General features: G+C 41.6%; 1 protein-coding gene across 3 annotated transcripts; it reads left to right on the plus strand.

The window, feature by feature from the left end:
* Positions 1-131: 131 nt before the first annotated feature.
* On the plus strand, positions 132-27,106 carry haus3 (HAUS augmin-like complex, subunit 3). 3 transcript variants are annotated; one of them, XM_041185804.1, is made up of 6 exons: positions 675-923; positions 3,353-3,438; positions 3,747-4,748; positions 15,554-15,993; positions 23,956-24,181; positions 26,565-27,106. In XM_041185804.1, the coding sequence occupies exons 3-6, from the start codon at positions 3,834-3,836 to the stop codon at positions 26,796-26,798; spliced, it is 1,815 nt and encodes a 604-aa protein (XP_041041738.1). In that variant the 5' UTR covers positions 675-923; positions 3,353-3,438; positions 3,747-3,833; the 3' UTR covers positions 26,799-27,106. The 3 variants fall into 3 exon arrangements, with proteins under 3 accessions (XP_041041737.1, XP_041041739.1, XP_041041738.1); XM_041185803.1 differs by lacking the exons at positions 675-923; positions 3,353-3,438 and adding an exon at positions 132-322; XM_041185805.1 differs by lacking the exons at positions 675-923; positions 3,353-3,438 and adding an exon at positions 454-476.
* The last annotated feature ends 242 nt before the right edge of the window (positions 27,107-27,348 follow it).

Genomic DNA, 27,348 nt, shown 5'->3' on the forward strand with positions numbered 1-27,348 from the left:
CGCTCGGCTGGATCCCCTCCTCCCCTCCTCCCTTTTCCCCTCATGTGGCGCAGTGCTCGTCCTCCCAGTGGCGCTGCCTGAGGAAGGCGGGTGGCAGAAGTGTCGCCTCCTGTCTCCCGAAATGAAGGTTCGTCGGTCTGCGGCTGACTGAAATGCGCAGGCGCGCTAACGGAAACTGGTGGACGGTTGGTGAGTGAGGAGGAGCGCGAGCGGCGGGAATCTTGAATAAAGTCCGGCCCAGTAGGTTAACACTTGAAGGAACCTGTCCGAGGATTATCTCTGGACGCCGACGCCGCATCTTTAACAGCGCCCAGAGAGTGAGGTGAGAATCGCGTTTGTTCTTCCCTCCCCGGTCTCCCTTAGTGAAGCCTGAGGCCTGCCCTTCCGTCTCCCGCCCCGCGGCTCGGACACTGAGGGAGGAAGCGAGCTGGAGAGGAGCTGGTGACTGGTACAGGAATGCCCGTCTGTATGTGCGGGTAAGGCGATAGACACCAGTCGTTGTCTTTTAGGTTGTGTTTGAGTTTCCCGCCCAGGCCCGGGTTTAATCTCGCGGCATTTCTGTCGCGCTGACCAATGAGGCCCTCCCCTCCCCCCCCCCCCTCCCCCTCCCCTCCCCTCCCCTCCCCTTCCTTTCCCCTCCTCTTCCTTTCCCCTCCTCCCCCTCCTCCCCTCTCTCCCTCCCTCCCCCTTATTCCCTCTCCCTTTCTCCCTCCCCCTCTCTCCCTCCTCTTCTCCCCTAAGATCATAAGATATGGAGTAGGCCATTCAGCCCCTCGAGCCTGCTGCACCATTCAAGGAAGGATTGAGGAGCTTGGGCCTGTACCCTCTAGAGTTTCAAAGAACGGGCGGTGATCTCATTGAAACCTGCACCGTTCTTACAGCGTGTGACAGGGTGGATGGGTGTGGGATGTTTCCCCTGTCTGGTGAGTCTAGAGTCAGGTCTCAGATTAAGGGGCAAGTGGTTGAATTTTCCTCACTCAGCGGGTGGTAACTGAAGTTCATCCCTGGAACAATTTCTGGGAATCTTTTCTGTGTCCGCTACAACTTTCACGTTCTTCCTAAAGAGAGGAAGAATGGGCAGGGTTAGAGGTCAAAGGTGGGAGAATGGCACTCAGTGAATTGTGTGATTCAGTGTGTGGTGCACAGAATTGGAGGCAATACTCCAGTTGAGGCTCAATCAGTGTTTATTATAAAGTTTCATCTATTTGGCCTTTCGAGCCTGCTTCGCCATTCAATAAGATCATGGCTGACCTGGTTGTGGTCTCAGCTGCACTTTCCTCTCTGCCCGCCATAATCCTTGCCTAACAAAAATCCGTCTAACTCAGCCTTCAATAAATTCAAAGACCCAACGCCCATTACTTTCTGAGGAAGGGAATTCCACATACCAATGACCCTTTGAGAGAAAAAGTTTTTCATATCTGTCTCAAGAGAGATCTCATTTTTAAACTATGTCTCCTAGTTTTAGTCCTCTGGGTATCTGCCCTTTCAAGTCCCTTCAGATCTTATATGTTTCAATAAGATCACCTCACATTCTTCTAAACTCCATTGGGTATAGGCCCAAACTGTCCAACCTTTCGTCATAAGACAACTGCTTTATCCCAGGATTCAGTTGCGTGAACCTCTGAACTGCTTCGAAAGCAATTATATATATTTTTAAATAAGGAGACCAAAACTGCGCACAGTACTCCAGATGTGGTCTCACCAAGGCCCTGTAGAGCTTCTCTGCTTTTATGTCTCATTCCTCTTGCAATAAACAGCAACATTCCATTTACCTTTTAACTCTTGTGCCTCTAATTGTTAATCCCAGGATCCTGCATGCCTTTTTAGCCACTCTCTCAACTTTCCATACCACCTTTAACAATTTGTGCGTATATACTCTTCCCCAGGCCCCACTTTAGAATTGTGCCCTTTATTTTATTCTTTCTCTCCTCATCCATCCTACCAATTGTATCACTTCACATTTCTCTGCATTGAGTTTTATCTGATGTGTGTCCACCCATTCTCTCAACTTGTCTACGTCCCCTCGAAGGCTATTGCTATCGCCTTCGAGATTCAAAGTACCCGTGAGTTTTATGTCATCTGCAAATTTTGAAATTGTACCCAAGTCTAGGTCATTAAGAGATATCGAGGAAAGCACTGATCTGCCGCATTTTCTTTCAGTCATTCATGGGATGTGGGCATTGCTGGCTAGGCCAACATTTATTGGCCATCCTCAATTGCCCTTGAGAAGGTGGTGGTGAGCTGCTATCTTGAATGGCTCAGATTGTGTGGTGTACATACATCCACAGTGCTGTTAGGGTGGGAGTTCCAGGAGTTTGACCCAGCAAGTGTGCAAGGATTAGTGATATACTTCCAAGTTGGGATGGTGAGTGGCCTTGGTGGAACTCAAACTGAGCATCATTGTGCAGGTTGTTGTTAAGCGAGTGCTGCTTGATAGCACTGTTGTTGACCCCTTCCATCATTTTACTGATGGAGAGTAGACTGATGGGGTGGTAATTGGCCAGGGTATCACCACAAATGGAGTATAATGTGGGCAAATGTGAAATCATTCATTTTGGCAGGAAGAACAAAAAAGAAGTTTATTATCTAAATGGTGAGATTGCAGAGCTCTGAGATTCAGAGGGATCTGGGTGCCCTAGTGCATGAATTACAAAAGGGTAGTATGCAGGTACAGCAAGTAATTAGGAAAGCTAATAGAATGTTATCTTTTATTGTGAGGGGAATTGATTAAAAAAGTAGGGAGGTTATGCTCCTGTTATACAGGGTATTGGTGAGACCACTTCTGGGGTATTGTGCACAGTACTGGTCTCCTTATTTAAAGAAAGATGTAAATGTGTTAGAAGCAGTTCAGAGAAGGTTTGCTAGACCAATATCAGGAATGGATGGGTTGTTTAATGAGGAAAGGTTGGACAGGTTAGGCTTGTATCCACTGGAATTTAGAAGAGTAAGAGGTGACTTAATTGAAACCTTTAAGATCCTGAAGGGTCTTGACAGGTTGGATGTGGAGAGGATGTTTCCTCTTGTGGGAGAATATAGAATTGGGGGTCTCTGTTTTAAAATAAGGGGGCGCCCATTTAAGACAGATGAGAAATGTTTTCTCTGAGGGTAGTGAGTCTTTGGCACACTCTTCCTCAAAAGGTGGTGGAGGAAGAATCTTTGAATATTTTTAAGGCAGAGCTAGATAGATTCTCAATTAACAAGTAGGTGAAATGTTATTGTTGGTAGGAAGGAATGTAGGGTTGTGGTTACATTCCGATTAGCCATGATCTTACTGAGTGGAGGAGCGGGCTCGAGGATCTGTGTGGCCTACTTCTAATTTGTATGTTCGTATGTAATATTTACTTCCTACCAGGTCATGTGTCACCACAGCATCATAATACAATGCAGCTCACCAACTTCATTTAGTGTGCTTTCTGCGTTTACATATATACCCAACAGGTGAGCTACTTCTCTTTCCAAGTAGCACTTCATTGATCAGTGATGGGAAATTGGATACTACCTCTAATTTAAATCACAGGAATTAAATGCATGGTTTGAGAGAATTGCTTTAGCTGTTACTCTAAATATTGAGGAAAATAGGTACTGCTTTTGTTGTATTAATGGAAATATTACTGTTGATGTCTACAAAGTGAGTGAATTCTCTGAAACTTGATCCCTTTTGATCTGAGACTTTGTTTTGATTTTAGAAATGTTGACCAGCTTTTTGTTTTTTGTTAATATATTCTTTCTGCTTGGGATTAACACAGACATCCAGCATCCCACTTTGTTGCACTTGGATATTGTAAATCTCCGTTCATTCAGACCCCAGAACAAATTATAATGCACTAACCACTATGAGTGGCGGGAAAATATTTGTAGAGACACTAAAGAGAGTTGCTTATCCTAAGTCCAATCAACTGAATGGGGAGAATTTTGATTGGTGGTTTGACATTGGAGAAGAAAAGGAATTTGTTGAATGGTTTTGTAATAGTATTAATGAACAGAATGTATTGACTGCAGAAGAGCTGACTGATTTTCAAAATATTCCACCTAAATATCGTCTGGATCAGAAGGATTTGGATAAGGTCTTGGCAACATGTCCTAGGGATGCAGAATCAAAATATGACAACCTGCCAGAGATGACAATTGAGAAATTGGAAGAGGAGGTTAAGACATTACAGCTGGTTCGAAATCTTAAAATCCAGCGACGGAACAAGCAGCAATTGATGGTTTCAGGAATACGTCATATGCCGATGAGACTAAGGGATGAGGAAGAAGAATGTACCAAATTGTTGAGAGAGACACAAGAACAGTTGGCTGCTGAAAATGCTAAATTAAATGTTACTCTGTCACAGGTAATTGAAGAAGTTCAGCAGCTGTCTGCTATATATTCAAGTACTGGGTCAGAAAGGAGACCAGTGCAACAGACCATTTTTCTGTCACAGCTTTTATTGGACAGCTATCTGCAGCAAGAAGAACAATGCACAGCAGCTCTCACGGAATATACAAAGAAACAACTTTTTAAAGGCATAACAGAGTTGGTTGAGAGCTCCGACATAAAAAAATTTCAGCTAGTGGACATAACCTCTCAATCCATACAGGGGGAATGTAACGAGGTACGCAATGAGTATCGGCAACAAATGGCTAGAATCCAAGCAGCGTACAACAGCGGCCAGCAGCAGTTAATTTTGGCAAAAGCGAAAGAGCAGAGCACCAAGGCTAGACTTCAGTATATGGAGCAGATAAACTCCTCGATGCGAAACAGAAAGGTATGGCTATTTTTGAGTATTGACGATGTAATTGTTACAACTTCTCTCTTTTTGAAGCGCTATAATGCTCAAGTTTCTTTTCAGTTTCAAACAGTTAAACAAATGTAATTGGATTTTTCATAAGGCAGCGGAGTCATGAAGCCTAGATCAGGTAAGAACAACAGATTTCTTTTCCAAGAGGACATTATTGAACAAATTAGAGCCTTGTAACAATCTGGCAGCTTCATGAACTCTTTTACCAGTTTGTTTTATTTCTAGTGATTTTTTTTCAAACTGCCGTGTTAGGGTTTAATTTCACATTTGCTGGATTATTAGTGAAGGCTTTTGATGGGACTTCCTTCCCCATACCCAAATTGTGAAATGTTCATAGAAACTCTTTACGCTGATGTGTACTATTATAGAGAAAGATACTCAGGCAACCCAGTCAAAATTTACTAAATATAAGGGCTTAATAGGATGTATAGTTGTGTGTATATCGATTTTCAAAAAGTGTTTGAAGTATTGCATGATAGACTGTAATTGTGAAGTATAACCACCTATCTCTTCCTAAAGAATCCCCCAATCGCTCACGCAGACAAACAGAGACCTCCGCAGAGATGGGTTTTGGAGGGTGGGTGGTATAAGATAAAGGATAAAGTCCACAGGGTCTTGACACTTTCAACCTGGAGTTCTCGTGTGAACCTGATGGATGTCTGGAAAAACTGGTTTCAGCTTTGCAGGTCCAAATGCAGACTAGTTAGACTCAGTTGAGGATTCTCTGGCTACAGGTTGATAGCCACACACGATTTTAGGCAAGTTAAGGAGAGGGAGCCAGCCAAGGCAGCATTGTTCTCCAACCAAACTGACTTCCAAACAAACAGCTTCACAACTTTTTTCCCTCTGCCATGTGATCGCCTTTTTGTCTCCCAGCTTTTCATTAATTAAAGTGCTTTGCAGTTCAACAAAAAAAAAACTCCTTGTCAGGTGCCATATAGTCAAGTGATTTCTTGGAAGAGGCGGGCTTGTTTACAGTTCCAAGGTGAATTTATGACCTTTTTTAAAAAAAATCCCAGGTTGGCATCCACATGTTCAGATCATGCCAAATCCTTCCATTTTGTAAAAGAAAACTTTAGTCTTGAGAGATATGATTCTCACAAGTAGACAACGGAAAGAATAGTAACAAACTTCAGGAGGGCACAGACTGGTGAAATGGGCAGTTGAAATTAATGTAGAGAAGTTTAAAATGATGTATTTTGTTTGTAGGAAGAATGAGACAAGACAATTGAATCTAAATGGTGCAATTTTAAAAGGGGTGCAGGATAAGAGAGACCAGGTGATGTATGTATGCACATTTTTGAAGATGACAAAACCAGTTAAGGCTATTAATAAAGCCAAGGAAACCATATGCTTTTTAATGGAGGCAAAAGGAAGGAAGTTGTGTTAAACCTTTTATGAAACATTGGTTATGTCTTAGCAGGAGTGTTGGTTGGTTGCCAGAGTTGAATACTTTAGGAAGAATGTCAAGTTCTTGGAGAGACTGCAGAAGAGATTTACTAGAATGATACGAAGGATGAGAAGATGGGATTGTTCTCCCTGAAGCAGTTAAAAGGAGATGTAACAGCTGTTCAAAATCTTGGGTGGTTTTGAGAGAATAAATAAGGAGAAAGTGTTCCGTAGCAGAAGGACCAGTAACTAGAAGAACACAAGAAATAGGAGTAGACCTGTCAAGCCTGCTCCACCATTCGATACGATCATGGCTGATCTTGGGCTTGAGCTCCACTTTCCTACGTTCTATTAGCAAGCAATTAGGAAAGCTAATAGAATGTTATTGTTTATTGTGAGGGGAATTGAGTACAAAAGTAGGGAGGTTATGTTTCAGTTGTTTAGGACTGGTGAGACTACACCTGGAATACTGTGTACAGTACTGGTCTCCTTATTTAAGGAAGGGTGTAAATGTGTTAGAAGCAGTTCAGAGAAGGTTTACTATACTCATACTAGGAATGGGTGGGTTGTCTAATGGACAGGCTAGACTTGTATCCACTGAAGTTTAAAAGAGTAAGAGGTGACTTGATCAAAACCTTTAAAATCCCAAGGGGGCCTTGACAGAGTGGATGTGGAGAGGATGCTTCCTCTTTTGGGACAATCTAGAACTAGTAAAAGAGTGTAAAAATAATGGGTTGCTCATTTAAGACAGAGATGAGGAGAAAAACTTTCTGAGGGTTGTGAGTCTTCCTCAAAAGGTGGTAGAAGTAGAATCTTTGAATATTTTTAAGGCAGAGCTAGATAGATTCTTGATTAACAAGGGGGTGAAAGGTTACAATCAGATCAGCCATGACCTTATTGAATGGCGGAGCAAGCTTGAGTGGCCTACTCCTGCTCCATGTTCATATGTTCCCATATCTCTTGAAATCCTGAGAGACTAAAAATCTGTCTATCCCAGCCTTAAAGGTATTCAGTGGGGGAGTATTCACAAACCTCTGGGATAGAGAATTCCAAAGATTTGCAACTCTTTGAAGTTATTTCCCCTCGTCTCAGTCCTAAATGATCGGCGCCTTATCTTGAGATTGCATCCCTGTGCTTTCGATTCCTCGACCAATGGAAACACTCAGCGTCCACCCTATTAAGCCCTTTCAGAATCTTGTATGTTTTGATGAGATTGTCTCTCATTCTTCTAAACTCCAGAGAAAATAGACGCAATTTGCTCAGCCTCTCATCATAGGACAACCCCCTCATCTCCGTGATCAATTTAGCGAACCTTTGCTGTACCACCTCCAATGCAATGTCTTTTTTTAAATGTGGAGACCAACACTGCACACAGTACTTCAGATGCGGCCTTGCCAAAGCGCTGTAATGAACAACTCTAGCAAGACTTTTATTCCTGTATTCCAAACCGCTTGCAATAAAGGCCAACACACAGTTTGCCTCCCTAATTGCTTGCTGTACCTGTATGTTAACTTTGTGTTCCTTGTACAAGCACACCCAAGTCCCTTTGGACATCAACATCTAAAAGTTTTTCACCTTTTTAAAAAAAAAAGTCATCTCTTATATTCTTTTGACCAAAATGAGTAACTTCACACTTCCCTACATTATAATCCACCTGCCATCCTGTTGCACACTCACTTAACCTGTCTACATCTCTTTGCAGCCTCTCTCTCTTCTCCCCACAGCTTACATTTCCACCTAGCTTTGAATCATCTGCAAACTTAGACACATTATTCTCTGTCTCTTCATCTAAGCTGTTAATATATATTGTAAATAGCTGAGGCCCCAGCACTGACCCTTGTGGCACTCCACTATTCATAATCTGCCAACTTGAAAAGTCCCATTTATGGCCATTCTCTGCTTCCCATCTCCTAGCCAAATTTAAGATGATTGGCAGAGAATTGGAGGTGACATGAGAGATTTTTTTTTTGATTGGCAGAGAATTGGAGGTGACATGAGAGATTTTTTTTACATATACTTCATAGCTCAATGTCCTTTCTATACTCCAAACTCCACATGGTACTCTGACCTCATATTACCTTGTAAAAATTTGATTACTTTTTTATTGTGTGCCTCATTTATAAAACCCAAAATGTTACTGACCATTTTATGGTACTCTATCCACTTATTACTTGCATTGTTAGGGAATTATGTATTTGAACCCTTTGTTCTGTCATACCCTTCATTAATTTTCCATTGAGCATATGTTAAGATAAGAATTAAGAGCACAAGTAGACTGTATGGCACCTTGAACCTATGTTAATGGCTGATCTTTGACCTCAATTCAATTTTCCTGACTGCTTCCCGTATCCTTTGATTCCTGAAGGTCAATCTCAACCTTAAGTGTAAATGTGAACATTCAAAGCCTTCTGGGGTAGTAAATTCTAGAGATTCGTAATCATTTGAGTGAAGAAATTTTTCCTCGTGATACTGTAAAGCACCTTCAGAGGCTTCTATATTTCAATGAGCTCACCTCTCATTCTTTGAAACTCCAGAGAGTATAGGCTCAATTTACTTAGCCCAGGATCCAATTTAATGAACCTTCACTGTCCTGCCTCCAATGCAAATATACCCTTCCTTAAATATGGTGATTAAAATAGTGCACAGTACTCCAGGTGTGGTCTCACAAAAGCCCTTTGGATTTCCAGAAGGCATTTGGTAAGATGCTACATCAAGGGTTATTATGGAAAATAAAAGTGCATGGTGTAGGGGCTAATATATTAGCATGGATAGAAGATTGGCTGGCTGGCATAAAACTTATTGCAAGGTGGAGTAGGCTTGAGGGGCTGAATGATCTACTCGTTCCCCCTATTTCTTATGTAAATGTGTCTTTTTCCGATTGGCAGGATGTGACGAGTGGAGTGGCCTCAACTTTTTACAATTTACATCAATGACTTAGGTGAGGGGAGAGAAGACATGGTAGCTAAATTTGCAGATGACACAAAGATATGTTGAAAGTATGTTGTGAAGAGGAAATTTGGTTGCAGAGGTTGAGTGAGTGGACAAAGATCTGGCAAATGGAATTTAATGTGGGAAAATGTGAAGTTCACTTTGGCAGGAAGAACGAAAAAATAATGGGGAATTTTGTACATGTTTAAAATCAACATGGATCCAAAAACTAAAAACAAACCATTACATAATGTGCTAAATATTTCACTGAAGCCAAATTTCTTTTCCTGGCATCCAACAATTTCCTTCGATAATTAGTTGAACACTTGCTTTAAATTGAAAAGCAGCGAAAGAAGTTTCTCCTCCTGAAAAAGTTGAACACTTGCAGTTCACATTACCCTTACAGCCAGTAAAACTATTCAGAGCAAAGAAATATACACCTAATAAAGCAGTCATAAATTAGGTTCCCCTAAATAAATCATTTAAACTTGATGGTAACCATTCATTCCTCGATCTGTGCAATTGCTCAATTTCAGGTGGGTAAGTAGCAGAGAAGCAATTGCTTCCACTATCCCATGGGGAGAAATAAACTCAACCAAGCTCTTGATAACTATACATCAACTTCTTAAAACAGCAAAGTGCAGATATTGAGGGGGTCAGGATAGGGTGCCAATCTGGTGGCCTGCTTTGTCAGGTATTGAACTTTTGAGTGTTGGAGCTGTACTCCTCCAAAAAAGATTCCAGTGAACCAGTTAGGTTTTTACCATAGAGAGCTTCATGGACACCATAACTTAAGCATATTTTCTCCAATTTTTATTTCATGAACTGGATTCCTATTCACAAACTGCCAAAGTGGATCTTAGCTCACTGATTCACATCAAAGTTAACTTTGTAAATTAAAGATGCATAAGCACTTTCTTGGTACCCTCTTCCTAAGGGGAGGAGGAATACAGGAAAATACTTTCTTCCTCTGATTCCATTCTTCGTGGACAAATGAAGGGGCAGATATCTAACTTTACTGTTGGACAGATGTGATGTTGATTTCTCTTTTTTACCTTAAAATTCATCTCGTTCTTTAAAATTGTTAAGATTTGGTATGTTATGGGCCTTAAAGTCCTGCCGCCCACACATTCTGTATTGAGTAAGCCATTGCAGTCATCAGTGTTTTGAGCACAGGCAGGAGTTTGTCTGGAGTCAGCAACTTCCCCTGGTACTTGTTAAATGAATATATTGTAAACAACTGACGAGAATAGAATTCAGCATTCTATTATCTCGTTCCTTTTGCTGATAATCTTTGAATTTGTATTTGTGTTTGATGTGTTTATTTCTGTTTGTCCTCATGCCTGCATTTCAACCTTTTATGTGGAGTGAGCTATTGAGACAACAGAAGCGATATACCTTTTTTCTCAGCGTGGAAATTAGTGAAATTAAAACCTTCTAAATTGTGCTCATCCAACAGTTGGCAGTTTGAGGCTGCACATTGCCTTGGCAAATATAGTTGCAAGTTTTAACAGAATAATTCTAATGTTTGTATTCCGTGTGGATGAGGAGGATTCCCCTGCACCTTTAGCCCTTATTCCAATATCAGTCCTTATTTATTCCAATAGCAGCAATGTGCTAAATACTGCTTGCCATAATGGAGTACATTGCCCTCCCGATAATACTATGTTAAGATTCTTGTTGGGAAGAAGATTATAGTCTCAATGTATATTACTATGACATTGCTGAAGTTGACAACCACTAGACTGACTTTAGCCCTCTTTATCACTGAGTGTTGATTTGAAAGTAAGCATCGAAATAGAGCAAGAGAGGCAATTATTCAATATGAGGGAAGAATTTTGAGCAAAATAATCAAGTGCCACTGATTTTATTTTCCACCTTGTGACATTTTATTTTTCCCCTCAGCCAGTAAACCACATTTCATGTTCAAGCCTAGCTGGTGAGCCTGAGTGATCTAGTTGACAGTGAAGACAGCCTTGGGCCTGATTGCCTCCTGACATCCATGCAGGCACTTGGAGCAGTGGCCTACAGATAGCTTGCAGGAGCCAGGGAAATGCTATTTTTGCTTTTTTGGTCTTCCGTTTTCCTACTCTAATGTTGAGGTTGATTTTAGTATTCCACTGACATACTATTGGTCAAGGATGAACAGGCTGGGGGTCTCCTATCTGAAATAGAGAAGGCTGAGGGGTGACTTAATAGAGGCCTTTAAAATTATTAAGGCTTGAGAGAGTAGATAAGGTTGTTTACACTAGTGAGGAAGAACAAATCAATATAAAGAGGAGACCAGGAACTGGAAATGTGAATTTGGATCCTGAGAGTGGTAAGAATATGGAACTTGCTACCACGTAGAGTGAGGGGAATAGTATCAACTTAAGGAAAAGCTACAACAAAAGCGCATGAAGGAGAAAGGAATGGAGGGCTGTTTTTTTTTTTTATTCATTCACGGGATGTGAGCTTCGCAGGCTGGGCCAGCATTTATTGCTCATCTGTGGTTGCCCTCGAGAAGGTGGTGGTGAGCTGCCAGCATGATCCATGTGGTGTAGGTGCTGTTAGGAAGGGAGTTCCAGAATTTTGACCCAGCGACAGTAAAGGGACTGCAATATATTTCCAAGTCAGGGTGGTGAGTGACTTCAAGGCGAACATCCAGGTCGTCATCGGTTTGTAAGGTGCTGTTGAAGGAGCCTTGGTGAATTGCTGCAGGGCATCCTGTGTGATGGTGTACACTGCTGCTGCTGTACGTCGGTGGTGGAGGGAGTGAAGGCTTGTGGATGTGGTGCCAATCAAGTGGGCTACTTTGTCCTGGATGGTGTCAAGCTTCTTGAGTGTTGTGGGAACTGCACTCATCCAGGCAAGTGGGGAGCATTCCATCACACTCTTGACTTGTGCCTTGTAGATGGTGGACAGGTTTTGGAGAGTTAGAGGTGAGCTACTCGTTGCTAGGATTCCTAGCCTCTGACGTGCTCTTGTAGCCACAGTATTTATATGGCTGATCCAGTTCAGTTTCTGGTCAATGGTAATCCCCAGGATGTTGACAGTGGGGGAGTCAGTGATGGTAATGTTATTGAACATCAAGGAGCGATGGTTGGATTCTCTCTCGTTGCAGATGGCCTGACACTCATATGGCATGAATGTTACTTGCTGCTTGTCAGCCCAAGCCTGGATATAGTCCTGGTCTTGCTGTATTTGGACATGGACTGTCGGGAATGGTGTTGAACATTGCGCAATCATCAGCGAACATCCCCACTTCTGACCTTATAACGGGAGGAAGGTCATTGATGAAGCAGCTGAAAATGGTTGGGCTGAGGACACTACCCTGAGGAACTCCTGCAGTGATGTCCTGGAGCTGAGATGACTGACCTCCAACAACCACGAGCATCTTCCTTTGTGCTAGGTATGACTCCAACCAGCAGAGCGTTTTCCTCCTGATTCCCATTGACTCCAGTTTTACTAGGGCGCCTTGATGCCAAGGCAGTCTTTCTCACCTCATCTCGGGAGATCAGCTCTTTTGTCCATGTTTGAACCAAGGCTGTAATGAGGTCAGGAGCTGAGTGATCCTGGTGGAACCCAAACTGGGTGTCATTGAGCAGATTATTGCTAAGCACGTGCTGCTTGATAGCACTGTTGATGACCCCTTCCATTACTTTACTGAGATGGAGAGTAGACTGATGGGGCAGTAATTGGGCGGGTTGGATTTGTCCTGCTTTTTGTGTACATGACATACCTGGACAGTTTTCCACATAGCTGGGTAGATGCCAGTGTTGCAGCTGTACTGGAACAGCTTGGCTAAGGGCGTGGCAATTCTGGAGCACAAGTCTTCAGTACAATTGCTGGAATATCATCAGGCCCCATAGCCTTTGTAGTATCCAGTGCCTTCAGCTGTTTCTTGATGTCATGTGGAGTGAATTGAATTGGCTGACGACTGGCATCTGTGACACTGGGGACCTCCGGAGGAGGCCAAGATGGATCATCCATTCGGTATTTCTGGTTGAAGATTGTAGCAAATGTTTCGGCCTTATCTTTTGCACTGATGTGCTGAGCTCCTCCATCATTGAGGATGGGGATATTTGTGGAGTGTACTCCTCCAATGAGTTGTTTAATTGCCCTCCACCTTTCACCGTCTGGATGTGGCAAGACTGCAGAGCTTAGATCTGATCCATTGGTTGTGGAATCGCTTAGATCTATCACTTGCTGCTTACATCGTTTAGCATACAAGTAGTCCTGTGTTATATCTTCACCAGGTTGACACCTCATTTTTAGGTCTGCCTGGTGCTACTCCTTGGCATGCCCCCTGCACTCTTCTTTGAACCAGGGTTGATCCCCTGGCTTGATGGTAATGGTAAAGTGGAGGATATGCCAGGCCATGAGGTTACAAATTGTGATCGAGTACAATGCTGCTGCTGATGGCCCACAGCGCCTCATGGATGCACAGACTTGTGTTGCTAGATCTGTTCGAAATCTATCCCCTTTAACACAGTGGTAATGCCACGATGGAGGGTATCTTCAGTGTGCTGGCGGGACTTCATCTCCACAATAATGCTCCTACCGATGCTGCCATGGACGTATGCATCTGCGGCAGGCAGGTTGGTGAGGATGAGATCAAGTATGTTTTTCACTCTTGGTTCCCTTACCACCTGCCGCAGATCCAGTCTAACAGCCATGTCATTTAGGACTTGGCCAGCTCGGTCAGTATTGGTGCTCCGGAGCCACTCTTGGTGATGAACATTGAAGCCCCCTGCTCAGATGCCTTTGTCACCCTCTGTGCTTCCTCAAGCGGTGTTCAACATGGAGGAGCACTGATGCATCAGCTGAGGGAGGGCAATACATGGTAATAGCAGGAGGTTTCCTTCCCCATGTTTGACCTGATGCCATGAGACTTCATGGGGTCCGGAGTTGATGTTGAGGACTTCCAGAGCAACTCCCTTGTGGCTGTGCAACCATATCTGCTGGGAACCACCTCAGGCAGGGATGGTGATGGTGGTGTCTGGGACATTATCTGTAAGATATGATGACTATGTTAGGCTGTTGCTTGACTGGTCTGTGAGACAGCTATCCCAATTTTGGCACTGGCCCCCAGATGTTAGTAAGGGGGACTTTGCAGGGCTGAGATTGTCGTTTCTGGTGCTTAGGCTGATGCCGGATGTTTCGTCTGGCTTCATTCCTTTTTTGTGACTTTGCTGTGGTTTGTAACAACTGAGTGGCTTGCTAGGCCATTTCACAGGGCAGTTAAGAGTCAACCACATTGCTGTGGGTCTGGAGTCACATGTTGGCCAGACCAGGTAACTGTAACTGTACTTCATGTTCCTAGGTAATAATGTTGGAAGGGAAAAAGAGAATGAGGAATTAAATGTGAAATATGACAGGTGTGAAATCACATCAAGATATACTACAGCTGAAGCAGGTTCCGTTTTGTTGGCTAGTTGACTTTGACTGACCAAGGCATTGCTGTGGAGAAAGCAATGGAGAACTATAGGCTCCTGAGTAATTCAGAAAAGGCGCAAGGCTTGGACATTATTCCTTTGGTTTGCAGAGAATGGGTCCCTTTGGTTGAATATGTCTTTTCTAGCAAGTGCAAAATAGCCATGCTATGAGTTTGACTGATTATCTTAAATTGGTTGTTAGTATAGTATTAGCTCACTCAGGATTGTTCAGCAAGTGTTGCCCAGTCACGGAATCACATCTAACAGATGTTTTGGTTTGGGTTTTGCAAGTATAGCCTGTACTCTACTTATTATGTATAATTGAAGGAACATGTTGTTTGATTCGATCAGCCAATCACTGGGATGTACAGCGTAAATATCTGGCATTGCACTAGCACTGAAATTCATACACCATGTTTCCCAATTATGTGGTAGCCAGAATGTCTTTTTGGGCTGGTGGCATCATCCTGTTTGTGGAAAACACCACCCACACAGCCATTGGATAATAGCAGACTTTCTGAACCTGTTATTCAAATTTTTGAAATACTTTGCCCATCCAGGTTAATTTGGGGCAGACCAGGCACTTTTCAGGTCCGAAAGACATGGCCTTTGGCCCATTTCTTAGTTTGTGCAATACGCAGTGACCAATGATCTGATCGGAATAGCCATTGTCTTGCAGGGTACTTTGAACCCATTATAATGTCCACTGCTGTCTACCATCGCTGGTCAATATACACAATGGGATTCATAGAGCTCCACATGCTATAAGATTGGCCTTATCAGCAATCCTGTGAATAGAGCACTAGCCATTGGCTCACCTTATGCATGATGCAGAAATAGAGCACAACACCTCAGCCAATCAATCAGCATTTTTTCTCCTGTGGTATAAATTGTTGTAATTATTTGAAATTTGGCATTCTTGCATATGTCCTGATGAGTGCAAGATGAAAAATCTTGTCAGCATGTCTCTTTTCAGCAATATTCAAGTTCTGTATTACCAAATGACTGTTAACTAAACTGTAGTTTCTTTTTCCATAGTTGATGGACTTAAATGGTGCAAAAGCCAAGAAGAATAGTTTAACCAAAGAACTGATTCCGGTAAATGTCCAAGTAGAATATTTAATTAACAAGGAGCTTCCTGACCTGATTGTGGAGAATGCACAACTCTTGAATATGCCTGTTGTGAAGGGAAATTTTGATCTGCAGATGGCTCGTCAAGACTACTACACCTCCAAGCAGGACCAGGTTGCAAGCCAGCTGCTCAAACAGAAAACTCGATTTGAACTACTTCATTTAGCATATGAAATGGAATTGTGTAAGCACAGAGATGTCCATCGACAGCTTGAGAACCTTACTGCAGAACTTGAACAAAGCAGGGGAGCGTTCTTGCAACGTTCAGAAATGCTGGTTGATAAATCTCTCCAACCAAGCAGTAAACAACGAAATGTAGTTGATTCAAGTGATACCTCTACTATCAGGTAAAAATGTTGATATAAAAATGAAAAATTGTTTACACATTCTGTTTCATGCGCATGCCTAATCTAGTTATTGTGCTACTGGAATAGCAACCCAGAGTTGGAGAGTTGAAATCCTACCATGGCAGTTTGTGAAATTGAATTCAACAAATTAAATATATGGGTTAGCAGGCTAAAAAAATTATCTCTGTTTCCTGATTTTTCTTTTTTGAAAAAGCTTAACTTGTTCACTAATGTCTTTCAAGGAAGAGACCCTACCTCCTGTACCCAGTTTGGCCTGTGTGTAACTTTAGTCCCACACTGTGGTTAACTTAGTGCCTCAGGACAGCTCTGGGTGGGCATTAGATGTGGCTGTGCCTATCTCCAAAGAGTAATTAGTAAAACAAATTGTGATGGTTATCCTATTAAGAGTCTTTTGGGATGGGAGGTGCTTTGCTCTGCAGGAAATATTGGTGAATTGATTTTGCGCACCTTGCAACTATGTCCAGACGAATCTTGACAAATGTAGGAGCTCAATCCTCAAATGGCAAATCATGAAATGGATTTTAAAAATTCTCAGTTTATGGTTGGGCACCAGTAAAATGATCCTGGAAGTTGCTGTAAAACCTAGCTGGGTCACTGTTACGCTTTTTGATGGCGACATGCTACCCCTCCCTGTTTTGAATTGCATATAATTCCAATTCCTCCCAACAGGCTTGGCAGCATCATGATAGCAATGGTAATCTGGAGACTTGTTGTAATGTGCCAGAGACCAGGATCCCATCCTGGGCTGCTGTGAATTTGCATTCTGCTAACGTTATACCACAATGGGAGAGGGATAAACCAGAAGACAGCCAGCCCAACATCAGTGATGGGGAGATTATTAGAACCCATTATCAAGAACAAAATAAAGCTTCATTTTGATTTGGAATGGCACAGGTTAATCGAGAGCCAGCATGGAATTGTTAAAAGCAAAGTATGTCTTCACAGAATTCTATCAAGTTAGTTAAGTAACAAAGGAGTTGACCAAGGTGGTGCAGTGCATGAACATAGGAAGACATTCAACAAATTGTTACACAGGAGGTTTATTAAGAAGGAAGTCTGTGGAATTTGGGGACAAGTGATAGCACAGTTACAGAATTGGCTCTGTGACAGGAAACAAAGTGAGGTTGTTGGACATTTTTCACACTGTCTGTTTACAGTGATATTTTCCAAGGACAAATTTTAGGTCCGTTACTGTTCCAATTTTATAAATGATCTAGGCATGGGTGTAGGAAATAGCATTATACAATTTGCAGATATAAAACTTGGCAAGGCAGTAGATTGTGGATGAGCATAGCTTTAGGTTTCAGGATTATACGGTGAAATGGGCAGAAGCAGGCCAGATGCTGTTAAGTATGGAGAAGTGTGAAGTGATGTACTGTAGGACAACTATGGAAAGCAGGATGCTATAAATAGCATGGTTTTGAAAAGTGTATGTGAGCAGAAATCGGTTACAGGTATCCTTCAAGGTAGCAGGACAACTTGACAAGGTGGTTAAAAAGGCACATGGGCTACTTGGGCTTATAAATGGAGGAGATGAATATAAAAGTAAAGAGGTCACGTATACCACTGATTCAGCCTCAGCTTGAGTATTATGGACAATTCTGGGTATCATTTCAAGAAAGATGTAATGATCTTAGGATGCAAAGGGATGAGGCAAAGTTGTAAAATTAGGGCTGTTCTCCTATGAAAATATGTGACCTCATAGAAGTTGGCAAAGTGCTGAGAAGTCTTGTAGAGATTAGGCTGTAGATGCAAAATCATAGCAAAAGAGCAAGAGAGGAGATCACAGCATCACACAGTGCAGAAGAGGCCCATTGGCCCATTCAGTCTGCACTGACACGTGAGAAAAACCTGACCTACCTACCTAATCCCATTTACCAGCACTTGGCCCATTGCCTTGAATGTTATGACGTGTCAAGTGCTCATCCAGGTACTTTTTAAAGGATGTGAGGCAACCCGCCTCCACCACCCTCCCAGGCAGCGCATTCTAGACCGTCACCACTCTCTGGGTAAAGAAGTTTTTCCTCATATCCCCCCTAAACCTCCTGCCCCTCACCTTGAACTTATATCCCCTCGTGACTGACCCTTCAACTAAGGGGAACAGCTGCTCCCTATCCACCCTGTCTTTGCCCCTCATAACCTTGTACATCTCCATCAGGTTGCCCCTCAGTCTCCTCTGCTCCAACGAAAACAACCCAAGTCTATCCAACCTCTCTTCATAACTTAAATGTTTCATCCCAGGCAACATTCTGGTGAATCTCTTCTGCACTCCCTCCAGTGCAATCACATCCTACCTATAATGTGGTGACCAGAACTGCACACCGTACTCCAGCTGTGGCCTCACCAAGGTTCTATACAACTCCAACTTGACCTCCCTATTTTTGTAATCTATACGTTGATTGATAAAGGCAAGTGTCCCATATGCCTTTTTCACCACCCCACTAACATGCCCCTCCGCCTTCAGAGATCTTTGGACACACAGGCCAAGGTTCCTTTGTTCCTCAGAACTTCCTAGTGTCATGCCGTTTATTGAATACTTCCTTGTCAAATTACTCCTTCCAAAGTGTATCACCTCACACTTTTCAGGGTTAAATTCCATCTGCCACTTATCTGCCCATTTGACCATCCCATCTATATCTTCCTGTAGCCCACGACGCTCAACCTCACTGTTAACCTCCCGGCCAATCTTTGTGTCATCTGCAAACTTACCAATCCTACCCCCCCATAGCCATCTATGTCGTTTGTATAAATGACGAATATTAGGGGACCCAGCACAGATCCCTGTGCTACGCCACTGGACACTGGCTTCCAGTGATGAGAAATCTTTTACTGAGCTGTTGGAATCTGGGACACACTCCCTGATAAGATGATGGAAGCTGATTCATTAATTTTAAAAGCAACCTTGGCAGGTACTTGAGGATGAGAATCGTGTAGGGTTACAGGCAAAAAAGAGGGATGTTGGACTAAACAGGATTGCTCTTTCAAAGAGTCAGCACAGGTGTGATGGGTTGAATGACACCTGTGCTGTAAGTTTCTATGATTCTAACGTGACTGATTCTTAAGCCCTTGTGGAAAACAGGGACAATTTATTTTAAAGTGAGGATCATAGGAACAGGAATAGGCAGTTACTTGAACCCGTTCCACCATTCAGTCAGATCGTAGCCACTTTGACTCCAAATCCTTTAATACCCTTGCCTGACAAAGTATCAATCTCAGGTTTGAAATTTTCATCTGACGCCCTCAACGCATCTTGAACACTGAGCCTTTTCTTTAAAGTGAACATGTGCCCTATTGAATCTCAACTATCAACCCTCTTCTGCTCTCGAATACCCAATGTTTCTCAATACAATGACCAGAATTGTGCATAGAACCATGTTAGGTGATACCAGACCTGTATACAAACTCAATCACTTCCAATGGTTTGCACTCTCTTCCTATGGTTGTCTGACCCTGCGTGCTGTTGTATTTTGTAATGATGGCTTCAACATTTGCTTGTGTTAAATGACAACTGCCACTTGTCTAGCTCCCCAGTTTATCGCACAAAGCAACTGCATAGTCGTGAGATTGGGAAAGGATAATAACCAATGGTAAAACCAGGCCAATCTATTTTATTCTACAGGACACAACAAGAGACCGGTATTGGGGTTTTTGTAGTAGATAGATTGTTGAAGCCATCATTAGAAAATGCAACAACACACAGGTCAGACAACCATAGGAAGAAAGTGCAAACTACTGGAATTGATTGAGTTTGTATATAGGTCTGGAATCACCTAATGTGGCACTATGCACAATTCTGGTCATTGTAATGAGAAACAATGGGCATTCGAGAGCAGAAAAGGGTTGATAGCTGAGATTCAGTAGTGAAAGTGTTCACTTTAAAGAAAAGGCTCAGTGTTTAAGTTGTGCTGAGGGTGTCAAATGATAATTTTAAACCTGAGATTGATACTTTGTCAGGCAAGGGTATTAAGGGATTTGGAATCAAGGTGGTGATGATCTAACTGGTGGAACAAGTTCAAGGACTGAACTACCTCAGGATTTATTGACCTTATTTTCAATAGAAAATATTGAGGGAAATGTTGCTTTTAATGTTATGGTTTTCAAACAGTTTATTACAACAAATAATAAAAGTCTGAGATAATTGTTAAAATGTTAAGCTAGTTTTGATATTGTGTCCTTTTAGACTATAAAGCTTGGATTGATTCTGTAACTGAAACATCACCACCTGTTCTGTTGGAAGATCTTGGATCTCTTTTTTGGATAAGCAGTTGAGAAATAAGGCAGTATAGCAGGCACCTGGAAAGCAATTTAGCTTTTTTGAAACAGAAGTAGTAACTAAGGTACAGAGATCCTGGAAAAATAGGCTCCAAAGGTTAGTACTCAAGTTATTTTTAAATTGCTCCACCTCAGAGTAGTCTTTAATGTGGAATGATTGCTTTCATGTCATTTTGCAAAACAAAATTTTACCAATAGAATTAAGGAAGTTTGATCCACAGCATTGCCTAATTACATGGCCATACTATTGTTCGCTCAATGCTACTGAACAGACAGTGGTCTGGAGGGTTATAGTACATATCATCGGGTCAAGATTAGTGCTATGGGTACTCATATTTGTAAAAAGGAATTAGTGAGACCACTTTTAGCGTGTCTAGTTTGGTTCCACATGGTCAGGGTATCAAGATTCTGGTGGATGGGTGTAACTGTCAGATCAGTGTTTGCAGATTAGGGTGGTAGGTGGGGAAGCAAACTTAAAATTTGTTGGTTATAGGATGAGCAGCAGTTGACTGCTTAGCCCTTGCAGGCAATCCTGAGCACTCTTGGTCATACCCTATATCAGATATGCTTAGCATTGACCATTAAACTATATTGAGCACCCTCAATGCCTCATGACACTTTCTAGTCATTATCTTTTGAATCTCTCCATGGCTTAGACCTTTCCTATTTACACAACCTTCTCCAGCTTTTCTCCACTGCATTGGGTCTATTATGCATTATTGGCAATCGTGCCTTTGGCTATGTAGGTAACGCTTCCTGGAATTCACTTCCTAAATTTCTCAGAACTCTTCTTGTGACTTAGCTTTTAGCTATTACTCTAATCTCCATTTGGCACAGCACTCTTTTTCTCCATTCCTGTGGAGGATCTGGGATATTTTTTCATATTAAAAGCACTAAATTAAAGTAAGTTTTACATTATGATGCACTTCAATATGAAGCATTTGCTCTACAGACTTCATTCGCAGTTTTTAAAAAAAATCTGTCATTTTATAGATGGGCTGGCACAAGAAATAGAGGTAGAAAATGCTGAAAGCAGTCAACAGACCTCCAATGTTCATGAAGAGAGAGAGCAAAATGTAGTGTTAACAGTTCAGTTTTTTCACCTATCATCAAAATGTCAGACATTGTCTGGCCTTCTGAATGTTTTCTAGCATTTCCTGTATAATTGCTGGTTAGTGGATTAATATTGAAGTTTAAAATTTGCATATAGCATACACATCAAGTGCACAAAATGTCAAGCTGCTTCCTGTGTTACATAGTGTCTTTCTGGGGACACATGCTTGCCAAAAACAGTATAAATACACTGTGCTTTAAGTCTAAGAACTGGTTAGCTGTTCACTGCTGGGAGACCATTGTTTTAAAATTACTTTGAAGTGTTTAGGTAGGGTAGGAGAAGGAAGAGAGGTGTGTGAAAACTGACTACTTCCATAATCTGCAATCTTCCCCAAAAATTGGGAGGCCCTGATGCTCTTTTCCCCCGAATACTTCAAGAACCATCTTCCTAAACCTTAAGATTCCACTCCCATGTTCCTAGCATCTAGTTGTGTTTCCAGATCAAGCACCCCAAATTCTGATGCATTGCACTTTTCTGTTCTCATTGTTTGCCAATCCAGATGTGTTCTTCCTTGTGCTACCACATCCTGAGCTGACATCACTCCTTGGGTCCACCACCCTTTCAACCCAACACTAACAAAGTGCATGAATTCCCCACCCAGCAACATCCCCTTACTGCTGTGCATCTCCTGTCCAGTGTTCTTGACTAGAAAAGATTTCATTAAACACCTGAACTAATGAAAGATACTGGCTTGACAATTTGCACTAAAGTAAGGACATTGTGTAATTCAGACACTAAAATACTACGAGATAAAAACAAAAAACTGCGGATACTGGAAATCCAAAACAAAATCAGAATTACCTGGAAAAACTCAGCAGGTCTGGCAGCATCGGCGGAGAAGAAAAGAGTTGACGTTTCGAGTCCTCATGACCCTTCAGCATGACTGGGTGAATCCAAGGAGAGGGGTGAAATATAAGCTGCTTTAAGGTGGGGAGAGAGAAGTGGAGGGGGGTGGTGTGGTTGTAGGGACAAGCAAGCAGTGATAGGAGCAGATAATAGACGGAGACAGTCACTGAGAAAGGAGGTATGACTGTGAAAGCGGGTTTTAGTAAACACCTTGTCAAACACCAGGAGAGAAATGGAAAGCAATGAAGGTGAACAAGGCAAAAGAGAGATATGGAAATCTTGTCGCAGAGACGAACAAAACTTCAAGGTAGGCATTTTTTGAAGAGCAGTGGCAGTCAATTAAACAAAGAGATAAAAACAAAAAACTGCGGATGCTGGAAATCCAAAATAAAAACAGAATTACCTGGAAAAACTCAGCAGGTCTGGCAGCATCGGCGGAGAAGAAAACAGTTGACGTTTCAAGTCCTCATGACCCTTCAGCAGGACTGGGTGAATCCAATACTACTGATGCTCTCTAAGAACTCCAATTTGACTCATTCAAGCATCATACATGACTTAGCAACAGAGATTATATTACATGGTGTAAAACACTGTACTGTCTGAATTTGAGCAATGCCATGTGAATACTGGAAAATAAATTCTGACACAAATAGATGTGTCACCTTATCTTCTACACCAGAATGCTCCTTTTTTGTTTTACAGAGTTTAACTTGCTGGTTAACAGAAAGTTTCCCCTGTTTAAATGTGGAAAAAATGGCAGGTATAATCTGTATTTGTAGATGGTGTTGAGGCAGGAATGTTGGCCAGAACACAGGGAGAACTCTCTTGGCTCTTCATAGAATCTGTTGTGGAAGTGGGTTTGGTTTAATGTTCATTCGAAAGGTAACATCTTCAGCAATGTAGTTACCCCTTGGCGTGACACTGAAGTGCCATGTTCTAAATATGTAGGGGGAAGAATGTCTTCCAACTTACATCTTTGGTTCTTCTAGCCTTCCTCATTACCAATTTGGTAACTGGTGAAAGCAGTCTTTCTCTATATACTCTAATCCTTGGTTACTCAATCTGTCTGTTTTATGGTGGAACCTGTTACTTGATGATTTGCGCTATTCAGCAGCAAATGTGTATGAAATTAATGAACTTGTCTGTTTATTTTTATTTTCCTTTGTAATGCGGAAATTAGCTGGTGTCTCACTTCTGACCCTTGTAAGGGGCGACCATTGTCGCTTTTGTCATGGCTTATTGGCCACTAATGGTGAGAATCATTTAAAAGTAGACTGCAACTGTTGCGGGTGTCGATGCTGTTGGCTTTTGGGTATGCTGAGTAAAGGGTTAGCTTTCTATGCAATTATTGTCCATGGGTGATATATTGCTCCATGGTGTATGGCTTGATCTGTTTCACTACTGGAATGAAAATGTATGTTGAAGATATTGATGGCAGAACATTTGTAGAAAGATTTTGAGGAAATTATAAATACTACATTGGTTTCACGTAGTCTTGATTTTCTCCATAAGTTGGCCATATTCGCTTGTGGGGGCAGGTGGGGAAGAAATATAGTGTTGGGAACATATGAAAATGAACTAAGTTTCTTGTATTTTGAGCATTCATATCTTACAAAAGAACTGCTTGCTGCATCATTAACTGGCGGTTTTAATTTTCTGCTCCCATCTAAGTGTAGCACTTTTAAAACTTTTTTGTCCTTTTATTTCAGACTCTGTCAGATTTTTGATGTAGATGACAAACAGCAACTGTTTAGAACTTACAGTGGTCTGGAAGAGCAAGCCAGAAATCTACAGCAGGATGTTATTTCATTAAAGGACCAATTGGGAACAACCCGGCGTGAGCACTCTTACCTCTGGTCTGCACTGGAATCTGATATTGAGAGACTTCGGAATGTTATGTATTCTGAGTCCAAGAAACTTCTGCTTCACAGTGAGGTAGTTTTGCATGTAATCTATTCGATCGTACTGTACTCCGGTCTGTTCTGTTTTGATTGGCATGGGAGAGTTGGGTGAGAGGACGGAATTGGCTCAGTATGGCAAAATGGTGGGAACAATTTATTTGATTGGGGACAACTTCTTATTCAAAAGCTTTTTTTATACTAATAATGAGGGGTCACTAGATTTGAAATGAGTTTTAGAAAAGTTGTCTGGTGAATTGCAAGAATTCATCAGTATTGATTTAGTAGATGAGGAAGATGATTTTTTAGAGTTTCTACAAAGTCTAACTCCAATGGCCATGCCACTGTATGACCTTACTCCGAAAATAGATTTATATGAAAGTTTGCAATGCATTCTGAATGAACAAGAATTATTGTTGCAAAGAAACTATAATTGGCTTACAGATTGTTACAGCTCATTTACCAGGAATGTTTTAAGGATTTTGATCACAGTATTTAGTAACATGCAGATTTGTTCTAAATACATTCTTGAAAATTTGCTAGCTTGACTGTTGGGTAGCTTGCATTATGATTTACCTGCTGCGACTTGATTATAAAATTCTTGCAGAGCTGAGTTGTGGAGCACTTACTCGCTCTTTGTAGTGCATTCTGTCCGTGTTGGTTATGATTGACATAAAGCAGACCTCATCCTGGCTCTTCTAGATAGCCGAAGAAGCTACTGAGAACTAATGTTGAGAAAAGATGGCTATAGGTGCTTTTCCAGGGTTGGGGTAAAGTTTAGATATCTGACCTAATAGTGCTCGAAATAAAAACAGGACTGGAAAAACTCAGCAGGTCTGGCAGCATCTGTGGAGAGAGAAAGACACAGTTAATCTTTTGAGTCCAATATGACTACTTCGGAAGTGGAGAGGTAGAAAGTGATGGGTTTTGTGCTCTTAGTAGTAAAAGAAACAAAGCATTGGTCCAGAGTACTTTGTTCTGCAATTACATACGAAATAGGTGCAGAAGTAGGCCATTCGGCCCCTCGAGCCTGCTCTGCCATTCAATAAGATCATGGTTGATCTGTTTGTGTTTCAAGTTCCACATTCCCATCTACCCCCACAACCTTTGATTCCCTCACCTAACAAGAATTTATCTATCTCTGCCTTTAAAAATATTCAGTGACCCAGGACTGCCTTCTGGGGCAGAAAGTTCCAAAGCCGCACAACCCTCAGAGAAAAAAGTTCTCATCTCTGTCCTATAAGAGTGACCCCTAATTTTAAAACCATGCCCCTTGTTCTGGGCTCACCCACGAGAGGAAACATCTTTCCACGTTGACCTCGTCATGACCATTCGGGATCTTCTATATGTTAATCAAGTCATCCCTGACTCTTCTAAACTCCAGTGGAAATGAGCCCAGCCTGTCCAACCTACCCTCATAAGACAACCTGCTCATCCCAGGTATCAATCTAGTAAACCTCCTCTGAACTGCCTGCAATGCATTTACATCCTTAAATAAGGAGACCAAAACCGCGCACACTATTTAAGATGCGGACTCACCAATGCCCTGTATAACTGAAGCATAACATCCTTACTTTTATGTTCAATTTCTCTTGTAATAAAGGATAGCATTCCATTAGCCGCCTTGATTACATGCTGTGCCCACACACTAACTTTTTGTGACTCTCATGCATGAGAACACTTGGATACCTCTGCACCTCGGAATTTTGCAGTCGCTCTCCATTTAAGTAATACTTTGCTTTTTTATTCTTCCTGCCAAAATGAACAACTTCACATTTTTCCACATTATACTCCTTCTGCCAGATCTTTGCTCACTCGCTCCACTTATCTACATCCATCTGCAAACTCCTTTGTGGTCTTCACAACATATTTTCCTACTACCTTTATGTAGCCTTCAAATTTATCTAGCAAGCCTTCGCTCCCCTCATCTACTCTAGACTATTACCATTACACTCCCTTTGCCTTTTGTTTCTTGACATCTTTGTCATTTGATCTCCTTTGCTGTCTCTCCCACCCCTGATCTTCCCTTTTCCACCTGACCCTCCCCCTTTTCAACAGCATAAATCCAATGCTTTCTTACCTCACTCTCAGTTCTGAAGAATTCCTATTGGCCTCTCTACAGATGCTGCAGACCTGCTGAGATTTTCCTGCACTTTGTTTTTATTTCAGGACTCCAGCATCTGCAGAATGTTGCTTTTATTCTAATGCTTGATACAGACACACAATTTTCTCTTCCTCTCCTTGAACATGAAAATGCACCTGTACGAATACTAACTACATTTCGAATAAGAACAACAAAATGTTGTTGGACAAATTATTCACATCACTGATTTAAGTATATATTTCCAGTACCTTTTTTAGTGATTTAACTAGTGTTCACTGGTACCAATCTAAACCTTGATTATTTATTTATTTTGAAGGAACTGTCTGAGCCTCTTCAAAGATTGGAATGCCAATTGCAGAGACTGCCGCAAATTATTGGGAATATAGCTGATGACATAAAGTCAAAACGGCAAATTTTGGCAAGCAACTTGAATCTTCAAGGCGAGAGAGTTCTTTATGTTTATTTCTTTCAAGACCCTGACAAATTGAAGAAGATTGTGGAGAATCTGGGGAAGAAGGTTAGGGTACAGAACATTGGATCAGAGAGCTGATGTGTAAACTGCAAATGGAAAACTTCGCTGGTGAAACATGGTTAAATGCTTCTGAAAAATAACTTCACTAACACAGATTGATGTGGATAATTGTACAGTAACATTTGAAAACTGGAGAGAGAAAATCCTAGATTTATGATGAGGGAGAAACGTGAATTAAGCTTGAGCATTTTATGCTCTTAATAAAATATTCATCTAGCACTATTTTAAATTGTTTTCTATGTATAAAATTTTCTAGGCTCTATTTTCCTGTCACCAGATATCTTTACTTTGTTTTTAATTTAGTTCAATTAAAATGCAGCTATTGACTTGTTTTTCATGGTGATTTGGAGGCTTGCACACCCTCTCACATTACATTACAAATATTCACTTGTCATTGTTAACAACCAAAGTATTTGAGGTTCCTGAATTCTCAAATCCATTTTTGCAAGTTTTAGTGTCATAATTGCTCAGATTTTTTTGCTTCATATTTTGTGGAGTACAGTTTTTAAACTATCCTGATTGTATGTATCATGTATAATTAAGGCCTAACCTTAATTTTTACTAAACC

This window comes from Carcharodon carcharias, chromosome 4 (genome assembly GCF_017639515.1).
Source record: "Carcharodon carcharias isolate sCarCar2 chromosome 4, sCarCar2.pri, whole genome shotgun sequence".
Taxonomy (NCBI): Eukaryota; Metazoa; Chordata; class Chondrichthyes; order Lamniformes; family Lamnidae; genus Carcharodon; species Carcharodon carcharias.